This window comes from Suncus etruscus, chromosome 12 (assembly GCF_024139225.1).
Source record: "Suncus etruscus isolate mSunEtr1 chromosome 12, mSunEtr1.pri.cur, whole genome shotgun sequence".
NCBI classification, from domain to species: Eukaryota; Metazoa; Chordata; class Mammalia; order Eulipotyphla; family Soricidae; genus Suncus; species Suncus etruscus.
Window position 1 is genome coordinate 430,091 of NC_064859.1, and position 19,812 is coordinate 449,902.

General features: G+C 41.5%; 1 protein-coding gene across 1 annotated transcript in view; it reads right to left on the bottom strand.

Annotated features, from left to right (window-relative positions):
* BMPER (BMP binding endothelial regulator) overlaps nucleotides 1-19,812 on the bottom strand; it is a 375,585-nt gene that overhangs the window by 268,898 nt on the left and 86,875 nt on the right. Inside the window, exons 5-6 of the mRNA XM_049784999.1 lie at nucleotides 17,815-17,905; nucleotides 3,453-3,535 (exon numbers count right to left, since the gene is read on the bottom strand). Coding sequence (XP_049640956.1) covers nucleotides 3,453-3,535; nucleotides 17,815-17,905 — 174 coding nt within the window. The remainder of the gene's footprint in view (nucleotides 1-3,452; nucleotides 3,536-17,814; nucleotides 17,906-19,812) is intronic.

A 19,812-nucleotide genomic window follows, 5' to 3' on the forward strand; every position in this document is an offset into this window, starting at 1 on the left:
TGCAATTCTCATTCTCACAATAAGTTTTTTGTTTATTTGCTTGCTTATTTACTATAGGAAAAATTAGAAAATATAATTTAAAATATATTTCATATTAAAAGTTATTTTAAGAAAAAATTGCAAGAGCAACTTATACCTCAAATGATCATCCTCATAAAAAGAAACTGTTTTAGGCCAGAAAAATACTACACTCACTTCATGAAGCTCACCACAAAGAGTGATGAGTTTAGTTAGAGAAATAACTACATTGCAAACTATCCTAACAATGAGAATGTATGAGGGAAATAGAAAGCCTGTCTAGAGTACAGGCAGGGGTGGGGTGGGGAGGAGAGAGATTTGGGACACTGGTGATGGGAATGTTGCACTGGTGATGGGGTGGGGTGTTCTTTTACATGACAGAAACCCAACCACAATCATGTATGTAATCAAGGTGTTTAAATAAAATATTATTTAAAAAAAGGAAAAAAACACTACAAACATTACTTATACCTTAAATTATCATCCTCACATAAAGAAAAAATTTTTATGGCCATAGAGATACGACAGTAGTTAAGCCCTTGCCTTGCATGCAGATGACTGCTGTTCCATCTTTGGCAATGCACATTGTCCCCAAACACTGCCAGCAATGATTCCTGAAGACATAGCAATGAGTCAGCCATGAGCAAACTAGATGTGGTCCAAAAGCAAAATACCATATTTTCCGGTGTATAAGATGACTGGGCGTATAAGACGACCCCCTAATTTTGCAGTTAAAACATAGGTTTAGGCCTATATTCGCTGTATCAGACAGAACGTTCCTGTGATGCATGTGCTGCATGTGTTCCTGTGCTCATGTACCACAGTGAGGCAATCACAACAAGCAAAGTTTCAAATGTAATAGACTTCCACTCTGACTCTGGCCAATCTGAGCAGGCTTTTTATAGTGTAGATTCGGGTACAGAACATTGTCTAATTTGCATGCATCAAAAGCCTGCTTGGATTGGCTGAGTTAGAGAGGCGGTCCGAGCAGCCTTGCAGTGATTGGTGCAGGATCGAGTTGGAAAATTCGTTTTGTAGCAATATTCAGACTATTTTCGTTTAGTGGCATATTGAAACATTTTTTGGGATATACTCGGCGTATAAAACGACTCCCGATCTTCAGTTGACTTTTTTTTGTTTCCCAAGTCGTCTTATACGCCAGAAAATACGGTAAAAGCAAATAATAAAAAAATGAAACTTAGAGGGCCAGAGAAATAGCACAGCAGTAGGGCATTTGCCTTGCTTGCAGCCAACCTGGAACAGACCAGGGTTTGATCCCTGGCATTCCATATTGCCCCCCAGGCCTGCCAGGAGCGATTTCCGAGTGCAGAGCTGGGAGGACCCCTGAGTGCTGCTGGGTGTTGCCCAAAATAAAAAAAAATAAAAAAGAAAGAAACTTATTTTATGAATTTTCCAAAATTGAAGTCTATAGAAATGTCCTGTCCCTGAGCTCCTTTTCTTCTTCCATTGATATTATTAATAAACAGCAATAATATGATCAAAGTCATTACTTACTCTTTATCCCCTGAGGGCATCCTGCTTTCCACATTGTAACTTTCCTCCCCAAGGAAAACCAATGGCACACCTCCACAGTAAAGATAATGTGTTGGCAAATAGATTTATTTTTTTTCTACTAAAATGTGATTATGCCTAAGTTTACCTGAAAGAACAATATTAATCTGAAAAATTACTGGAGCCAGTATGATTGACTCTAAAGGCTGGGACACATGCTTCATGCTTCACCTACAGGTTTGACCTCTTCACAATGAATCACAATGAATCCCTAAGCACTGTCCGGAGCAAAAATTACACATTATTAAGAAACTGTAGTTACCAATGTGAAAGAAATGGAATTGAGAAATGGGAAATTTAATCAACAGCAAACAGAACTGTCACATAGGAAAATAACATAAATCTAACTATTACTGGCAAAAGTGAAAAGTCAGAGATCTATATATGTAAACATCATTCTTCTTCATTAGTAAAGTATTTCAGTGTTTTTATATTTTTAGTATGTATGATTATATAGCTTATTATGTAATATTTATCTCCTTTGTTTTCTCTTTCCTTAATTCTTCTTCCTCCTTCTATTGCTCTTAATTATATTCACTATAATTTGAATTCTCTAAATGCATATGGTGTACACTATAGGAAAGGAAAGACGAGAAAAATCAGAGAAAAATCACTATGTAGACATGAAAATAAATGATTCTCTTGTGATTCTACTTTGGTAAAATTAAAATGATAGAATTTCCCAGGTGGTGGTGATTGTTTTTCTTAATAATCTCAATATATATTTAATATTTTTAATATTCTGGATATATAAGGTATGTTTTTGTCACAAATGATTGAACACATAAAAATATAAATGGCTGGGGCAGATGTGAAAACACAGAAGTAAGGCATTTGACTTGCACAAGGTCAACTCTAGATGGATCCAGGTTTGACTCCCGGCATTCCATATAGTCCCCCAAGCCTGCTAGAAGCAATTTCTGAGTGCAGAAACAGGAATAATCCCTGAGCACCATTGGGTGTGACCCAAAAACATATATATATATATATATATATATATATATATATATATATATATATATATATACACACATATATAGCTAATTCCCCAATGCAAATAACTTGTAGCAGCTTGTTGAAACTAGATTGTCTTTATCATTACCAATGATATTACTAAAAATTAAAATATAGTAATAAAAACATTTCTAAAATTACATCAGACAGTCATCCCTTTTTCCAAATTCTTTGTGTTTTTAAGAAAATCTTGATATATACACTATCATCAAAGTTTAGAAAATCAAATCTATGATTCTGTCTCGCTAATACCTAATCTTCCTTGAAACCACACTTCAGTGGTAATTTCCTTCTGCTTACTCCTCCCATTATAACTTGTCACATCTCTGATCAAGTTCTCTACCCCCAAAGAATGCAAGAAACAAGCCGAGTTCCTCCCCAATTCTTCCAGTTAGCACTAGAAGAGTCACTCCAACCAGCTAATGGAAATGATCTCCCAATGAATGAGGCAGGCAGAAAGTGTGCTCTCTGTCCTTACTCTGTAGGTCAATAGTTTCAATCAGAAAAATCCCATTCTCAAAGGGACATTATCTGTCAATTTTCAGAAAACTTTGGTGATCAAAACTGAAGAGAGGAGAGTAACAGGCAACTGAGAGGCAGAAAAAATGGTGCTGCCGAATAGCCTACAATGTACAGGATAGTCCCCATCCAAGAATTTCCCCAGCCCAGAATATCACAAGAGTTGAGAATGAGAAATCCACTGTAGAAAATCAAGGATGTGTTCCCATATTTGTGTGCCAAAATGGAGAAGGTAAGATTGTACAGAGAATTAAGACTGATCTTGGAGCATTCCTGCAGCAGTGAACCAGGAAAAGTGTTGTAGTAACATAAGCCACAGCAATACTTACAACACAGGAACACTTGATGCATTGATTTCCTTCAGGGTGAAAAGTCTCCCCTTCTTGGTACTGCACACCCTCAAACACGCAGCCTGGAAACAGAGAAGAATTTAGAGCCAGGCAACGGGCTTCACTTAAACCCACACACATCTTTTATCATTATTTCTTTCTCTAATGCCACCTAAGCAAAACTTCTTTTTGGGGGGAGGGGGTCACACCCGGCAGTGCTCAAGGGCTACTCCTGACTCTATGCTCAGAAATCGACCCCATGCTCGAGGAACCATATGGGATGCCAGGATTCGAACCATGGTCCTTCGGCGTGCAAGGCAAAAGCCCTACCTCCATGCTATCTCTCTGGCTCAGCAAAACTTCTTTTAAAACATAGAACAAGATTGCATCATTGGGGGAAAAACCCAGTAATAAATATGCACAGAAGAGTGCCATGGGGCCAAATCTCAAGGTACTAGATGAGTAAGAATGTAGAAAAGAGCTAGTCTGAGGTACAGTGGAGAGTCTCCTGGTCTGAGAAGATCACTACAAGCACTGTGACCAGGCTGGGGTCCCAGGCACCAAAAGGACCAGAAGAAGCAAAAAGTGCAAGGGACAGACAGCAAAGATGACTGAAAGAGCAAACAGTAAGAGTATCTATCAGGTAAGCCAGTGGAAATCGAACCAGCTCTGTCAGGGCCCTCCTGCTTTTGATCTTATTCCACTTCAGAGTGAGTGCACAGAACAGAGTCTACCATCACTGTCCCCACATGAGAGAGAGAGAGAGACAGAGACAGAGACAGAGATAGAGAAAGAAAAACAGAGACAGAGACAGAGATAGAGAAAGAGACAGACAGGGAGACAGAAACAGACAGAGACAGAGAAAGACAGAGAGAGACATAGAGAGAGAGATGAAGTAGCTCAACAAACTGGCAAGTAGTAGAGTTGGGACTGTAAAATCACACTACACATAGTATCTCTAATCCCTGGTGAATGAGTATGAATCCGGGTCACGCATGAAATAATCCAAACCAGGCTGAGGGTGAAATATGTATAGTATGGCCATCTTCTACCTTCTATCTACACAAAGCTGACTGCCAGAAATGCCATTTTTATTGATCACAGAGTGGGTACTGGGTAGGACAGTAAGAACAGTATAAGGTCAGATAGCTCAGGCTGACCTGAGCCAGTCCCATCCAGGTTTACAAGTAAACATCTCTGTTTGGGGGTAAATCCAAGTTGTAAACAAACACAGTTGGCCAGTAAGCCTGGACCATGGAAGACCAAACCACAAATGGCACAGCCACAAAATTCGGCACTTGTACCCACAGTTCTCTATCAAAATAAGTGAAGTAACTAGGCACAAATTAGAGAGTGTAAAAAATGGCAGATTTTAAGCAAGGATGCTCTTGCAAAAGAATAAATGCTATTCCTGAGAATAAGTGCTTTAGGTCTACCAAAAAAAAACTCTTCAAACTCAGCAATCAGGAAGCATGTGGTTCTAACAAGGGTACCAACTTTACCCAAAGCATTCTTCACATGGAATCAACACTTTTGTTTGGTTTTTGGGTCACACCAGGCAGTGTGCAGGGGTTACTCCTGGCTCTACACTCAGACATTGCCTCAGACAGGCTTGGGGGACCATATGGGATGCCGGGATTCGAACCAAAGTCCTTCTGCATGCAAGGCCCTATCTCTCTGGCCCCTGAAATCAACATTTTTTATAGCTAGATCTCACTAGCTCTATGTTTTAACTGAAGTAAATGCTAGGACTATCTCTAAAGGTGAAGAGCCAAGCAAGATTTTGATTTAAGAATGGTCTTGGCTAGAGCAATAGCACAGTGGTGAGGCATTTGTCTTGTATGTGGCTGACTTAGATTCAATCCCTGGCATCCCATATGGTCCTCTGATCCTGCCAGGAATAATTACCAGGAGTAATCCTGGAGTACCAGGTGTGCCCCTGAAAAAAAATAAAAAGAATGTTCTCAATTTTTAAATTGTAGATTAACTTAAATTTATATCAAAACTCATTTTTCTTGTTGTTTTGGGGCCACACCCCCACAATATTCAGGTATTTCTCCTGGCTCTGCACTGAGGAATCACTCCTAATGAGCTTCAGGGAACTTATGGGGTATCAGAAATCAAACTGGGTTGGCCACATGCAAAGCAAGTACCCTACCAGCTGTACTACTGCTCTGGCCTCCAAATTATCAGAATTCAAATAGGAATTATGTTGTGTTAGATAAACTATTGCTTTATTGATACAAATCAACCCATTATATATAATATGTCTCCATAGGGGATATTTGGGAACTGCCTTTGAAACTGCTTCACATAAGAAAATGGGTCTATTTCAGCTGTTAAAAGAATTACATTATTAAGAGCTGGAAGTTCCAGCTCACCACAGGAAGCTCACCACAAAGAGTGATGAGTTTAACTAGAGAAATAACTACATTCTGAACTTTCCTAATAATGAGAATGTATGAGGGAAATGGAGAGCCTGTTTAAAGTACAGGCAGGGGTTAGGTGGGGAGGAGGGAGACTTGGGACATTGGTGGTGGGAATGTTGCACTGGTGATGGGTGGCGTTCTTTACATGACTGAAACCCAAACACAATCATGTATGTAATCAAGGTGTTTAAATAAAATTAAAAAAAAAAAAGGAGTGAGTGAGAAATGGCTGCATGTGGGGGTTTTCAGGCAGAGTGCTGATTGCTCTACCTGCAAAGTCTCCACCGGGCTGTGCTTCTTCTGAGAAACTGAGCACCGGAAGGGAGCCCTGTCCTACCCTTCTCTGTCTTTCCTGAACTCTGGAAGCTCTCCTCAGAGCCCTGGGAAGCGAACCCCAAAGAAACTACATTCGGAAGCTACCCAGCGAGCCAGTGAGTGAGTGAGAAATGGCTGCATGTGGGGGTTTCCAGGCAGAGTGCTGATTGCTCTACCTGCAAAGTCTCCACCGGGCTGTACTTCTTCTGAGGAACTGAGCACCGGAAGGGAGCCCTGTCCTACCCTTCTCTGTCTTTCCTGAACTCTGGAAGCTCTCCTCAGAGCCCTGGGAAGCGAACCCCAAAGAAACTACATTCGGGAGCTACCCAGCGAGCCAGTGAGTGAGTGAGAAATGGCTACATGTGGGGGTTTTCAGGCAGAGTGCTGATTGCTCTACCTGCAAAGTCTCCACCGGGCTGTGCTTCTTCTGAGGAACTGAGCACCGGAAGGGAGCCCTGTCCTACCCTTCTCTGTCTTTCCTGAACTCTGGAAGCTCTCCTCAGAGCCCTGGGAAGCGAACCCCAAAGAAACTACATTCGGAAGCTACCCAGCGAGCCAGTGAGTGAGTGAGAAATGGCTGCATGTGGGGATTTCCAGGCAGAGTGCTGATTGCTCTACCTGCAAAGTCTCCACCGGGCTGTACTTCTTCTGAGGAACTGAGCACCGGAAGGGAGCCCTGTCCTACCCTTCTCTGTCTTTCCTGAACTCTGGAAGCTCTCCTCAGAGCCCTGGGAAGCGAACCCCAAAGAAACTACATTCGGAAGCTACCCAGCAAGCCAGTGAGTGAGTGAGAAATGGCTGCATGTGGGGGTTTCCAGGCAGAGTGCTGATTGCTCTACCTGCAAAGTCTCCACCGGGCTGTGCTTCTTCTGAGGAACTGAGCACCAGAAGGGAGCCCTGTCCTACCCTTCTCTGTCTTTCCTGAACTCTGGAAGCTCTCCTCAGAGCCCTGGGAAGCGAACCCCAAAGAAACTACATTCGGAAGCTACCCAGCGAGCCAGTGAGTGAGTGAGAAATGGCTGCATGTGGGGATTTCCAGGCAGAGTGCTGATTGCTCTACCTGCAAAGTCTCCACAGGGCTGTACTTCTTCTGAGGAACTGAGCACCGGAAGGGAGCCCTGTCCTACCCTTCTCTGTCTTTCCTGAACTCTGGAAGCTCTCCTCAGAGCCCTGGGAAGCGAACCCCAAAGAAACTACATTCGGAAGCTACCCAGCGAGCCAGTGAGTGAGTGAGAAATGGCTGCATGTGGGGGTTTTCAGGCAGAGTGCTGATTGCTCTACCTGCAAAGTCCACCGGACTGTGCTTCTTCTGAGGAACTGAGCACCGGAAGGGAGCCCTGTCCTACCCTTCTCTGTCTTTCCTGAACTCTGGAAGCTCTCCTCAGAGCCCTGGGAAGCGAACCCCAAAGAAACTACATTCGGAAGCTACCCAGCAAGCCAGTGAGTGAGTGAGAAATGGCTGCATGTGGGGGTTTCCAGGCAGAGTGCTGATTGCTCTACCTGCAAAGTCTCCACCGGGCTGTGCTTCTTCTGAGGAACTGAGCACCAGAAGGGAGCCCTGTCCTACCCTTCTCTGTCTTTCCTGAACTCTAGAAGCTCTCCTCAGAGCCCTGGGAAGCGAACCCCAAAGAAACTACATTTGGAAGCTACCCAGCAAACCAGAAACTGAGCACCTGAAGGGAGCCCTGTCCTACTCTTCTCTGTCTTTCCTGAACTCTGGAAGCTCTCCTCTGAGCCCTGGGAAGCGAACCCCAAAGAAACTACATTCGGGAGCTACCCAGCGAGCCAGTGAGTGAGAAAGAAATGGCTGGATGTGGGGGTTTCCAGGCAGAGTGCTGATTGCTCTACCTGCAGAGTCTCCACCCGGCTGTGCTTCTTCTGAGGAAACTGAGCACCGGAAGGGAGCCCTGTCCTACCCTTCTCTGTCTTTCCTGAACTCTGGAAGCTCTCCTCAGAGCCCTGGGAAGCAAACCCCAAAGAAACTACATTCAGAAGCTACCCAGCGAGCCAGTGACTCTCCTCAGAGTCCTGGGAAGTGAACCCCAAAAATACAGCATTCTGAAGCTGCCCAGCGAGCGAGTGAAAACTACGCCTGAACAGTGGGGCCCGACTGTGAAAAACTGTAAGTGCTGCCTTTGTGTGTCTCTCTGCTATCCTGTTGCGTGAACCTCCTGAGAGTGGGCTGAAAAGAGGCTCCAGAAGGCACTTAGCTCCACTTCGCTATGCAGCCGTGCGCTCTTTCTAAAAAAAGAACACCATCACAAGAAGAAAAAAACCACACTAAGAACTGTGCTGGATCACAGAAGCAAGAATTTCTCTCCAGACTGTCTTCTCTGCTGCATCCTTGGGCCTAAGATTTGATCCTGTGTGAGGCTTCATTCACGGAGGACTCCCCTACCTTGGAGGCAAGTCGGCCCATCCAGAAAGGGCGGAGCCAGAGAAGTGTATTGCCTGCATCATATAACCAATGAATACCACCACAACACGTAGAAAAACCCACAATACAAGTGTGACAATGGGGAAACAACGCAGGCCAGCATCAGACATAGAGAATGAAGATGACAATTCTGAGGACCAGATAATGACTGAACAACTAATCAACCTCTCAGATAAGGACTTTAGACTAGCAATATGGAAGGTGCTCAACAGACTCCAAGAAACCATGGATCGAGTTGAACAGAACACTAATAAGAACCAAGAAAATATGAAGGCAGAAATGACAAAACTCCAAACTGAAATAACATGTCAACTAACAGGCCTGAAAAAGTCAGTAAACGAAGTGAATGACAAAATGGATAAGCTCTGGGACAGGGTATAAGAAGCTGAGAATAGACTTGGTGCTGTGGAAGATGAGATACATAACAATTCCATACAGCAGGAGAGATTGGACAAAAAACTTAAAGCAAATGAGCAGACAATGGAAAAATTAGTCAAAGAATGGGAACAGACGAAAATAGAAGTCTATGATAAGATCAACAGAAACAACTTAAGAATCATTGGAGTCCCAGAGACCCAGGAAGAAAATTTCCAGGAAGAATCAATGGTCAAGAACATCATTAAAGAGAAACTTCCAGAGCTAAAGAATATATGTGATCAAATCCTGCATGCCCGAAGAGTACCAACCAAAAGAGACCCCAGAAAAACCACCCCAAGACACATCCTAGTCACAATGACAAATCCCACAGATAGAGACAGAATTCTGAAAACAGCAAGATCAAAAGGGGAAATCATGTTCAAGCAAGCTTCCCTGAGATTTACAGCAGACCTGTCACCAGAAACGCTCAATGCCAGAAAGCAGTGGTGGGATATTGTGACAAGACTGAATGAAATGAATGATTCACCCAGAATACTATACCCAGCAAAACTCACTTTCCGGTTTAATGGAAGAATACATGGTTTCACAGACAAAAAACAGCTCAGAAACTTCACAGACACAAAACCAGTCTTAAGAGAAAAACTGAAAGACCTAATCTAAGACAAGACTACCCAAAAGACACACCAAATTTTGAAATAAAGATGGCGTTAAATCCCAGGACAATTCTTTCTCTCAACGTCAATGGACTAAATGCACCAGTTAAGAGACACAGAGTGGCTAAATGGATCAAAAAACTCAATCCAACCTTCTGCTGCCTACAAGAAACGCACCTGAATAGTCAGAACAAACATAGACTCAAAATAAAAGGCTGGAGAAAAGTTATCCAAGCAAACAACACCCATAAAAAAGCTGGAGTGGCCATACTAATATCAGATAATGCAAACTTTATACTCAGGAAGGTTGTAAGGGACAAAGATGGATATTTTATATTAATCAAGGGGTACGTAGAGCAGGAAGAAATAACTCTCCTAAACATATATGCACCAAATGAGGGGCCAGCAAAATATTTAAAACAACTGTTGACAAATCTGAAAAACAATATCAATAACAACACAGTAATTGTGGGGGACCTCAACACTGCTTTGTCAACACTGGATAGGTCAACCAGACTGAAACCCAACAAGAATATACTAGACCTGAGGAGAGAAATGGAAGAAAGAGGCCTAGTGGATATATATAGGACACTCCATCCCCAGAAACCTGGATACACATTCTTCTCCAATGTACACGGGACATTCTCCAGGATAGACTACATGCTGGCACATAAAACATACCTCCATAAGATCAAGAGGATAGAAATTTTGCAGACTACCTTCGCTGACCACAAGGCTCTGAAATTATTTGTAAATTCCAAAGGGACTCAGAAGAAAAACTTTAACACCTGGAAGTTAAAGAGCCTCATACTCAATAACCAGTGGGTCCGAGATGAAATCAAGAAGGAAATCAAAAGGTTCCTGGAAACAAATGACAATAAAGATACAAACTATCAGAACTTATGGGACACAGCAAAAGCAGTACTGAGAGGAAAATTTATAGCTTTGCAAGCACACATCAGGAAGGAAGAAGGAGCTTACCTGAGTAGCTTAATGACACAGCTAATAGAACTAGAAAGTACTCAACAAAAGGACCCAAAAATAGGAAGACAGAAGGAAATAACAAAGCTGAGAGCAGAAATCAACGAAGTGAAAACTCAAAAAACAATCCGAAAGATCAACGAAAGCAGAAGTTGGTTCTTCGAAAAAATAAACAAGATTGATAGACCACTGGCAAACCTAACAAGAAAGAGAGAGAGAGAAACTTGATAACTCGTATTAGGAATGAAAAAGGAGAGATCACTACTGATATGACAGAGATTCAAAGGGTAATCAGAAACTACTTTGAAAAACTCTATGCCACTAAAAATGAGAACCTGGAAGAAATGGATAAATTCTTGGACTCTTATAATCTTCCACGGTTGAAAGAAGAGGATGTAGCATATCTAAACACCTCCATCACCATTGATGAAATAAAAATGGTAATCAAAAGTCTGCCCAAAAACAAAAGCCCAGGCCCAGATGGATTCACTAATGAATTCTATCAAACTTTCAAAGAGGAACTACTACCAATCCTGGCAAGACTCTTTCATGAAATTGAACAAGTGGAAACACTCCCAAATAGCTTTTATGAAGCCAACATCACCTTGATACCTAAACCAGACAGACATGCTACCAAAAAAGAAAATTACAGACCAATATCACTGATGAATGCAGATGCAAAGATCCTCAACAAAATCCTGGCAAATAGGATTCAATACCTCATTAAGAAGATCATCCACTACGATCAAGTAGGTTTCATCCCAGGAATGCAAGGATGGTTTAACATCCGTAAGTCTATCAACATAATACACAACATCAACAACAAGAAAAATAAAAACCACATGATTATATCAATAGATGCAGAGAAAGCATTTGACAAGGTCCAACACTCATTCTTGATCAAAACTCTCAGCAAGATGGGAATGGAAGGAACCTTTCTCAATATAGTTAAGGCCATCTACCACAAGTCAGTGGCAAATATTATCCTCAATGGAGAAAAACTAAAAGCCTTCCCTCTAAATTCTGGCACAAGACAAGGCTGTCCTCTCTCACCACTCCTATTCAACATAGCACTGGAAGTACTTGCTATAGCGATTAGGCAAGAAAAAGATATCAAGGGAATCCAGATAGGAAAGGAAGAAGTCTAGCTCTCACTGTTTGCAGATGACATGATGCTCTACTTAGAAAACCCTAAAGACTCTACCAAAAAGCTTCTAGAAACAATAGACTCATATAGCAAGGTGGCAGGCTACAAAATTAACACACAAAAATCAATGGCCTTTCTATACACCAATAGTAATAAGGAAGAAATAGACATTAAGAAAACAACCCCATTCACAATAGTGCCACACAAACTCAAATATATTGGAATCAACTTGACTAAAAATGTGAAAGACCTATACAAAGAAAACTATAAAACTCTGCTCCAAGAAATAAGAGAGGACACGCGGAAATGGAAACACATACCCTGCTCATGGATTGGCAGGATTAACATCATCAAAATGGCAATACTCCCCAAGGCGTTATACAGATTCAACGCTATCCCTCTAAAGATACCTATGACATTCTTCAAAGAGGTAGATCAGGCACTTTTGAAATTTGTTTGGAACAATAAACACCCTAGAATAGCTAAAGCAATCATTGGGAAAAAGAATATGGGAGGAATTACTTTCCTCAACTTTAAACTTTACTACAAAGCAATAGTTATCAAAACAGCATGGTATTGGAATAAGGACAGACCCTCAGATCAGTGGAATAGGCTTGAATACTCAGAAAATGTTCCCCAGACATACAATCACCTAACTTTTGATAAAGGAACACGAAATCCTAAATGGAGCAAGGAAAGCCTCTTCAACAAGTGGTGTTGGCACAACTGGCTAGCCACTTGCAAAAAATTGAACTTAGACCCCCAGCTAACATCATGTACGAAGGTAAAATCCAAATGGATTAAAGACCTCGATATCCGACCCCAAACCATAAGATATATAGAAAAACACATAGGCAAAACTCTCCAGGACATTGAGACTTCAGGCATCTTCAAGGAGAAAACTGCACTCTCCAAGCAAGTGAAAACAGAGATTAACAGATGGGAATATATTAAGTTGAGAAGCTTCTGCACCTCAAAGGAAATAGTGCCCAGGATACAAGAGCCACCCACTGAGTGGGAGAATCTATTCACCCAATACCCATCAGACAAAGGGCTAATCTCCAAAATATACAAGGCACTGACAGAAATTTACAAGAAAAAAACATCTAATCCCATCAAAAAATGGGGAGAAGAAATGAACAGACACTTTGACAAAGAAGAAATACAAATGGCCAAAAGACACATGAAGAAATGCTCCACATCACTAATCATCAGAGAGATGCAAATCAAAACAACAATGAGATACCACCTCACACCACAGAGAATGGCACACATCACAAAGAATGAGAACAAACAGTGCTGGCGGGGATGTGGAGAGAAAGGAACCCTTATGCACTGCTGGTGGGAATGCCGTCTAGTTCAACCTTTATGGAAAGCGATATGGAGATTCCTCCAAAAACTGGAAATCGAGCTCCCATACGATCCAGCTATACCACTCCTAGGAATATACCCTAAGAACACAAAAATACAATACAAAAATCCCTTCCTTACACCTATATTCATTGCAGCACTGTTTACCATAGCAAGACTCTGGAAACAACCAACATGCCCTTCAACAGACGAATGGCTAAAGAAACTGTGGTACATATACACAATGGAATATTATGCAGCTGTCAGGAGGGATGAAGTCATGAAATTTTCCTATACATGGATGTACACAGAATCTATTATGCTGAGTGAAATAAGTCAGAGAGAGAGAGAAAAACGCAGAATGGTCTCACTCATCTATGGGTTTTAAGAAAAATGAAAGACATTCTTGCAATAATAAATTTCAGACACAAAAGAGAAAAGAGCTGGAAGTTCCAGCTCACCTCAGGAAGCTCACCACAAAGAGTGATGAGTTTAGGTAGAGAAATAACTACATTTTGAACTGTCCTAATATTGAGAATGTATGAGGGAAATGTAGAGCCTGTTTAGGGTACAGGCGGGGGTTGGGTGGGGAGGAGGGAGATTTGGGACTTGGGTGATGGGAATGTTGCACTGGTGATGGGTGGTGTTCCTTTTATGACTGAAACCCAAACACAATCATGTATGTAATCAAGGTGTTTAAATAAAAAAAAAAAAAAAAAGAATTACATTAGCTCAGTAGCTTCTTGGATTTCACTTTTTGCTGGAGGACCTGGAAGGATGTATTGTAATTCTAATCACTGAACATCATATATTTCTAAATCCTCTTGGTTATCAATAGTCAACCTTGATACCTGTGATTGGGCCCCTGTCCCACATACTGAACTACAAACCAGCAGTTATAACATGATCAGTAGACCAATGGTTTTTCAACCTGTCTACGCCAATGGATCAGCATTTCTTTATGGACTGGTGGTTGAATATCTCTGCTTTTGGCCACCCACTGAGAGGTGAAGTACTGTTTGTTCACCACACAGGGGGAAATGTCCAAGGCCCTTAAGTAAGGAGAGTCAAAGGTGAGGTGGATTTCAAGTCCTTGTGATTTGGGGCACAAAACCTCCACCTCCAAGCCCACACTCCAAAATAATTGCTCCACAGTTATTTATGCTGGGCAGAAAATCTTTCAAAGTGGTTATGCCAGTGGTACACACTCTCCCCATCAATGTGAAACCTGGGCATACCATATGCCCTCTTTATGGCATCAAAAAAATCAACTTTCTTCCCTCTACCTTTGGACTTTGGAATGCAAATCTGAAGACTCAGAGGAACCACATCTAGCATGCATGATTTATTGATTTATTGTCTTAGGAAGGAGACCTTAGCCATATCTCATAGGGTCAGTGTAGAGAAGCTGGACATGTTCCTTGTAATTGAGAAGGACATATCTGTCATCCACTGTGGAAAGGTGTTTTATATAATGACAAACATGTGACATTTTGTTCCATTTCTGCTCAAAACATTTCAGGACATTCTTGTCTAATCCTTTTTGGCTCTTTGCCCAAGGATGATGGCTTATAATGGAAACAGGCCATAGAATTCTTACTTGTTTTATAATTTTAGTTTAGTCACCTTCATTTACTACCTATAAAAGAGTTTCATGCATACAAAGTTCCAACACTCTGCCCCTCACTTGAGTGTTCACCTTCTTCCACCATTGTCTCAGAGTCCCTCCTTTAAACCTCCTCCATGTTAAAATTTTCATTTAAAATGCCCTTGTTCTCATCTCCACTGGGGAGAAGACCCTGACAGTACAAGAGCTTGTGGCTCATGGAATAAAGTTTTGTTCAGCTTTAGTACAATTGTGTGGTTTTGTCCTCGACTCGGACCCTAACATTTGGGGGCTCTACTGGGATCAAAAGACTATGACTCGATCACCAATAAAGCTGCCTGGAACTGCGGACATCACCAGGACCTCCTTGAGGTAGGCAAAGGTCTAAAATGCCCTTATTTGCCAATTGTTGATATGGCTAATTTGGCCATTGGTATGACAAAACCAGCAGTATAAGCATTTAAAAGAGTAGAAAAAAAAATTTTTTTTTTGGTTTTTGGGCCACACCCAGTGATGCTCAAGGGTTACTCTTGACTCTGTACTCAGAAATTGCTCCTGGCTTGGGGGACCATATGGGATCCTGGAGAATTGAACTGAAGTCTGTCCTAGGTTAGTGCATGCAAGGCAATCACCAGCCACTTGCACCACCACTTTGGCCCCAAAGAGCTGAAATGTTATGGGAAAGATCCTTTATAGACATTGGGCATTTGTTATGAAAAATAATGATAGAGAGACAAGATCTCTAGTAAAATAACAATCTAAGCTTTGGTTAATAAACATGGCTTTATGTGTCAATGAAAATAATAAGAAAATGCTATCTCCAGCTGTGGGCAAACAAATCTTATTCCTGAGACCACTCTTTTCTTTTTTTTAATTTTAGGCTAATTGGTTTTTAACACTGACACCATTTTTTGGCAACATCTGGCCATATATAGGGGTGACTTCTGATTCTTTACTAGGTGGAGCTCAGGAGACCAAATGGGATGTTAGAGATCAAATTTGGGTCAGCTACATGCAAGACAAATGCTCTACTGGCTGTACAATTACTCTGGCCCCCAACACTGATGATACATTGAAGAACTGATGGTGCTCTGAGGACCATATGCAGTGCCAGGGATCAAATCAGGGTTGGTTTATATATAGCAACTTCCTTAATTGCTGTACTTGTGGCTCTTGTGTATTTGTGTTTATTCATATATATGGGGGGTCACTCCTATCTCTGTACTCATACATTTCTTTTAGTTGTGATCATGGACCATGAAATATGGGATAGTGGGGCCCGGACAGATAGCACAGCGGTGTTTGCCTTGCAAGCAGCCGATCCAGGACCTAAGGTGGTTGGTTCGAATCCTGGTGTCCCATATGGTCCCCCGTGCCTGCCAGGAGCTATTTCTGAGCAGACAGCCAGGAGTAACCCCTGAGCATCGCCGTGTGTGTCCCCCCCCAAAAAAAACAAAACAAAAAAACAAAAAAGAAATATGGGATAGTGAACCTGATCCTCCCATATTCAACATAACCTATAGCCCTTTGAAACATCCCCAACCCCAAAATTTACTTTCAAAAAGTTTCCCACTAATTTTAATATGCAACCTAGAAATTACTGATGTAACTTAATAAAAAATAACAACCACTAATGGTACTTCAAAATTTGGTTACATGAAACAAAGTATTTAATTTACTCAGAGGAAACAAAAGCACTCATTTTGATAAATATAAAATAACTGGATTATGAAAAGAATTATTTTACTTTAAGGGTTGAAAAGATAGCTCAATGGACTGAGTATAGGTTTGACATGCAAGATCAAATCACACAGGTACCACATCACCCTGGTACCACATAGTCCCTGGAACATCTATCAACAAGAATAGCCCCCAAGCAGAGTTAGGCATTGTCCTTGCATAGCATCTGCTAAAGTCCCAAAGCAAGAAAAAAGACATAAAAAAATAATTTTAGTTTTTTTTTTCTTCATTAAAACTAATCTAATAGTACAAGTGCCATAGACTTGCCAGTATTAAAGGCAAATCTAACTGGAATAAGACTGTTCTAGAACTTGAAAATATTTGAAGTTGTGAAGACTGTAGGAATACATGAAACAGTCATTCATGATTGAAAAAAGAACTTGGAAAAGGAAATATTCAGATGAAGGGGAAAGTTAACTGTAGGGGAGAGGAGCTGGACTCTTCTCCACAGTGTGTGTGTGGGGTGGGGTGGGGTGGGGTGGGGTGGGAGGGCCCAAGCACTTGATCCTTGTCCAAGGAAGGATCTAGGGCACTGAAGGCTCACCCATAAAGCAAAGAGGAGTGATTGTACAATTTCCAACGAGGAAAAGCACTCGGTAAAACCCAAACACAGAACATCTGTCTCAGACCATGGGCCAGGGGTTTAAGGGATCCAAAAATAAATTTCACCTCAAAATCCCCAGGCTCATACCTAAGAAAAAGAAAAGATGCTGGAGGACTTTGTGATCCTATTGAAAAAGGCAAGAGGAAGCATTCCAGCCACTGGAAAGGAAAGACACTTTTGCTGTCAACGAGAGGGAGAGGCCCCTCTCCATAGATAGTCCAACTTGTTGCACCAGAGCATAAACCAAGACTAGCAAAGACCATTCACTTAGGGACACAGTTCTCAGCTTTCAGAAAACATCTGGTCACCTCATCACCAGGGCAAGCTTTGGCCAAGGTATTGCAATATGAAACAGTAAAAAGACATTTCTAGAAGCAAGGGAAAAACCACAGACTTTCCTTCCAAAATCAGCGTTACCTGTGGCCCTGTGCAGTGGAAAGCAGGCCTCCAAGCTTAGAGGGGTGTATGCCAAGACCTACAGCACACTGCATTTAGTCTGGGCATGCCGAAGTCTGAGTGGGCATTTCTATGCAAAGGAGTTTGCTCTCTAAACCCATCAGCTTCACAGATGAGAAAAAAATCAGCTGAAAAAAATTCCAAGCAAAAGTGGGTAGGGCATTCAACATCTCAAGGGAACTTTGGGGGAATTATAACTTTGCTATGCAGGAAGCTTCCAGCAGTAGCCCACCGCCACCATCATAAAACCCTTGAGAGAATGTTACCTGGACATGAGGGACAGCATGTTCCCAGATGCTTGGATGGGTTTTTGCAATGCACTACACACCGAACCTGCGACTCTGTGACGACACCTTCCTGAAAACAGAAATTAATGAGCAAAGTCAGTCAGAGACCTCTCATCAGCTCCTCACTGCTAGAAAATAACTGAGGTGGGAAGAAAAGTGAAAAGCCAAGCAAAGCATCAGGGTCCCTGGTGGTCCCTGGTGTCTATTGCTTCCAAGGACTCTCCAGGTAAAACTCTTCAAATCAGTGTGCCAGTCTTGCCCCTTGCTGGACTGCTTCTCAATCCTTGCTCTTTCTCTTTCTCCAGTTCTTCCTCTTCAGTCTTGCAGGTACCAGCTTCTTGCTTTCTGTCAGCAATTGGCAGCATCTAGTTGTTTATTCAAGACAGCATTTCATTTCAATACTTGCTGTATTTTCCATCACAGATCCTGCATTATTACCCTTCCAGTCACTATACATGAGGCAGAGTATAAGCATACATAATACTGCAGACTGGAAACATCTAGACCAGTTACTTCTTCAGTTTTACAAATACATTCCACCTCTCACAGAACCTGACAGTGTAGTGTAAATAATGATAATGCAGACAATTGTGGTAAAGTTTTCATTTACATATATATATATATATATATATATATATATAGAGAGAGAGAGAGAGAGAGAGAGAGATTTCACATGTCACATAAAGGCTATTATGTCTTCAAAATGAAATCAAGTGACTTATTTCCAAACTGTTCTTGAATCTAATACTTCGGTGTCAGTTGAAACCGTTTTTATTAGTTTTCAGAGTTGACTTTGTTTTCTCCAGATGCTCTACCCATTTTGTAAATGGATTTTTGTTTGTCAGTTTGTTTAATTTTGGTTGAGGAATGTCCATAGCATATGATTAAAAATGTGCCAACTTAGTCGTGACTAGGTAATTTTCATCCATGTTTCACTGTAAGCTCAACACAAGGTAAACTGTATTCTAATTGTCTTCCTATCTGTTTCGGCCTGAGGTTTTGAATATTGTGGCACTATATTATGATTAGATGGAGAAAGACTGTCAAAATATACAACTCAAAAAATGAATCTGGACTTTTGTTACACAACTAAAGCTATTCAAAAAGCCGTGTATGGCCCAGGATCAGTTTCTTGTATCTGTAATCCAGATGGAAAGTTCAGGGTATTTCCCAGCATAAATTTTCTGCCTGTGATCTTTGGATAATTTCCTCTTTCAATACAAAGATAAAGGTAAAAAATTTCATATCTTTTGATTAGTGGGATACAAGAAAAAGCTAGACTTCTGTTTAAATTAAGCAATCCAGATGGTTAGTAAAATTATTATCTGTCTGGTATTCAGTGCACACAGGTTCCACTGGAAGTGGTTTGTTTGTAAAGTATATTTCATTTCCTTTTCTTCCCTCACCAGGGACCAAAACTGTGGGACAGCAGGTTTGGCTCCACTCACAAGTGGCTCTGGGATTAAACTCGTATCTGCACAGTTCCAAAGTCACTGAGCTAATTCTTCTGGGCCTCTTGTCTTTGAGATCCCTAACAAACCGACAGTCAGGATCTCCTCAGCACTCAAGCTTGAACTCAAGCTTTGTGCTTGCCAATCACTGAGCCATTTTCTAGGTCTTCAGAAAAGAGTTTAGAAAGGCTTTAAAAAGGCTTGTTTACTGGTCACAAGTATACTGGAGCACAAGTCTCATTTTATGGGGATAAAATAGAGGTCAGAGAGGCTAAAAAGCTAATTAAGTGAGAGGCAGAGTCTGTGCCTCATTGGCTGTACATTTATACTGTCCTCTGCTTTAGAACAGGAAAGAGACTAGAAAAAGGGCTATAATATTGCAATACAAGGGACTGGAGAGATGGCACGGAGGTAGGGAGTTTGCCTTGCATGCAGAAGGATGGTGGTTCGAATCCCAGCATCCCATGTGAGGCAGAGTAAAAGCAGAGTAAAAGGTCAGAAATTGCCCCGGGCAAACCATATGGGA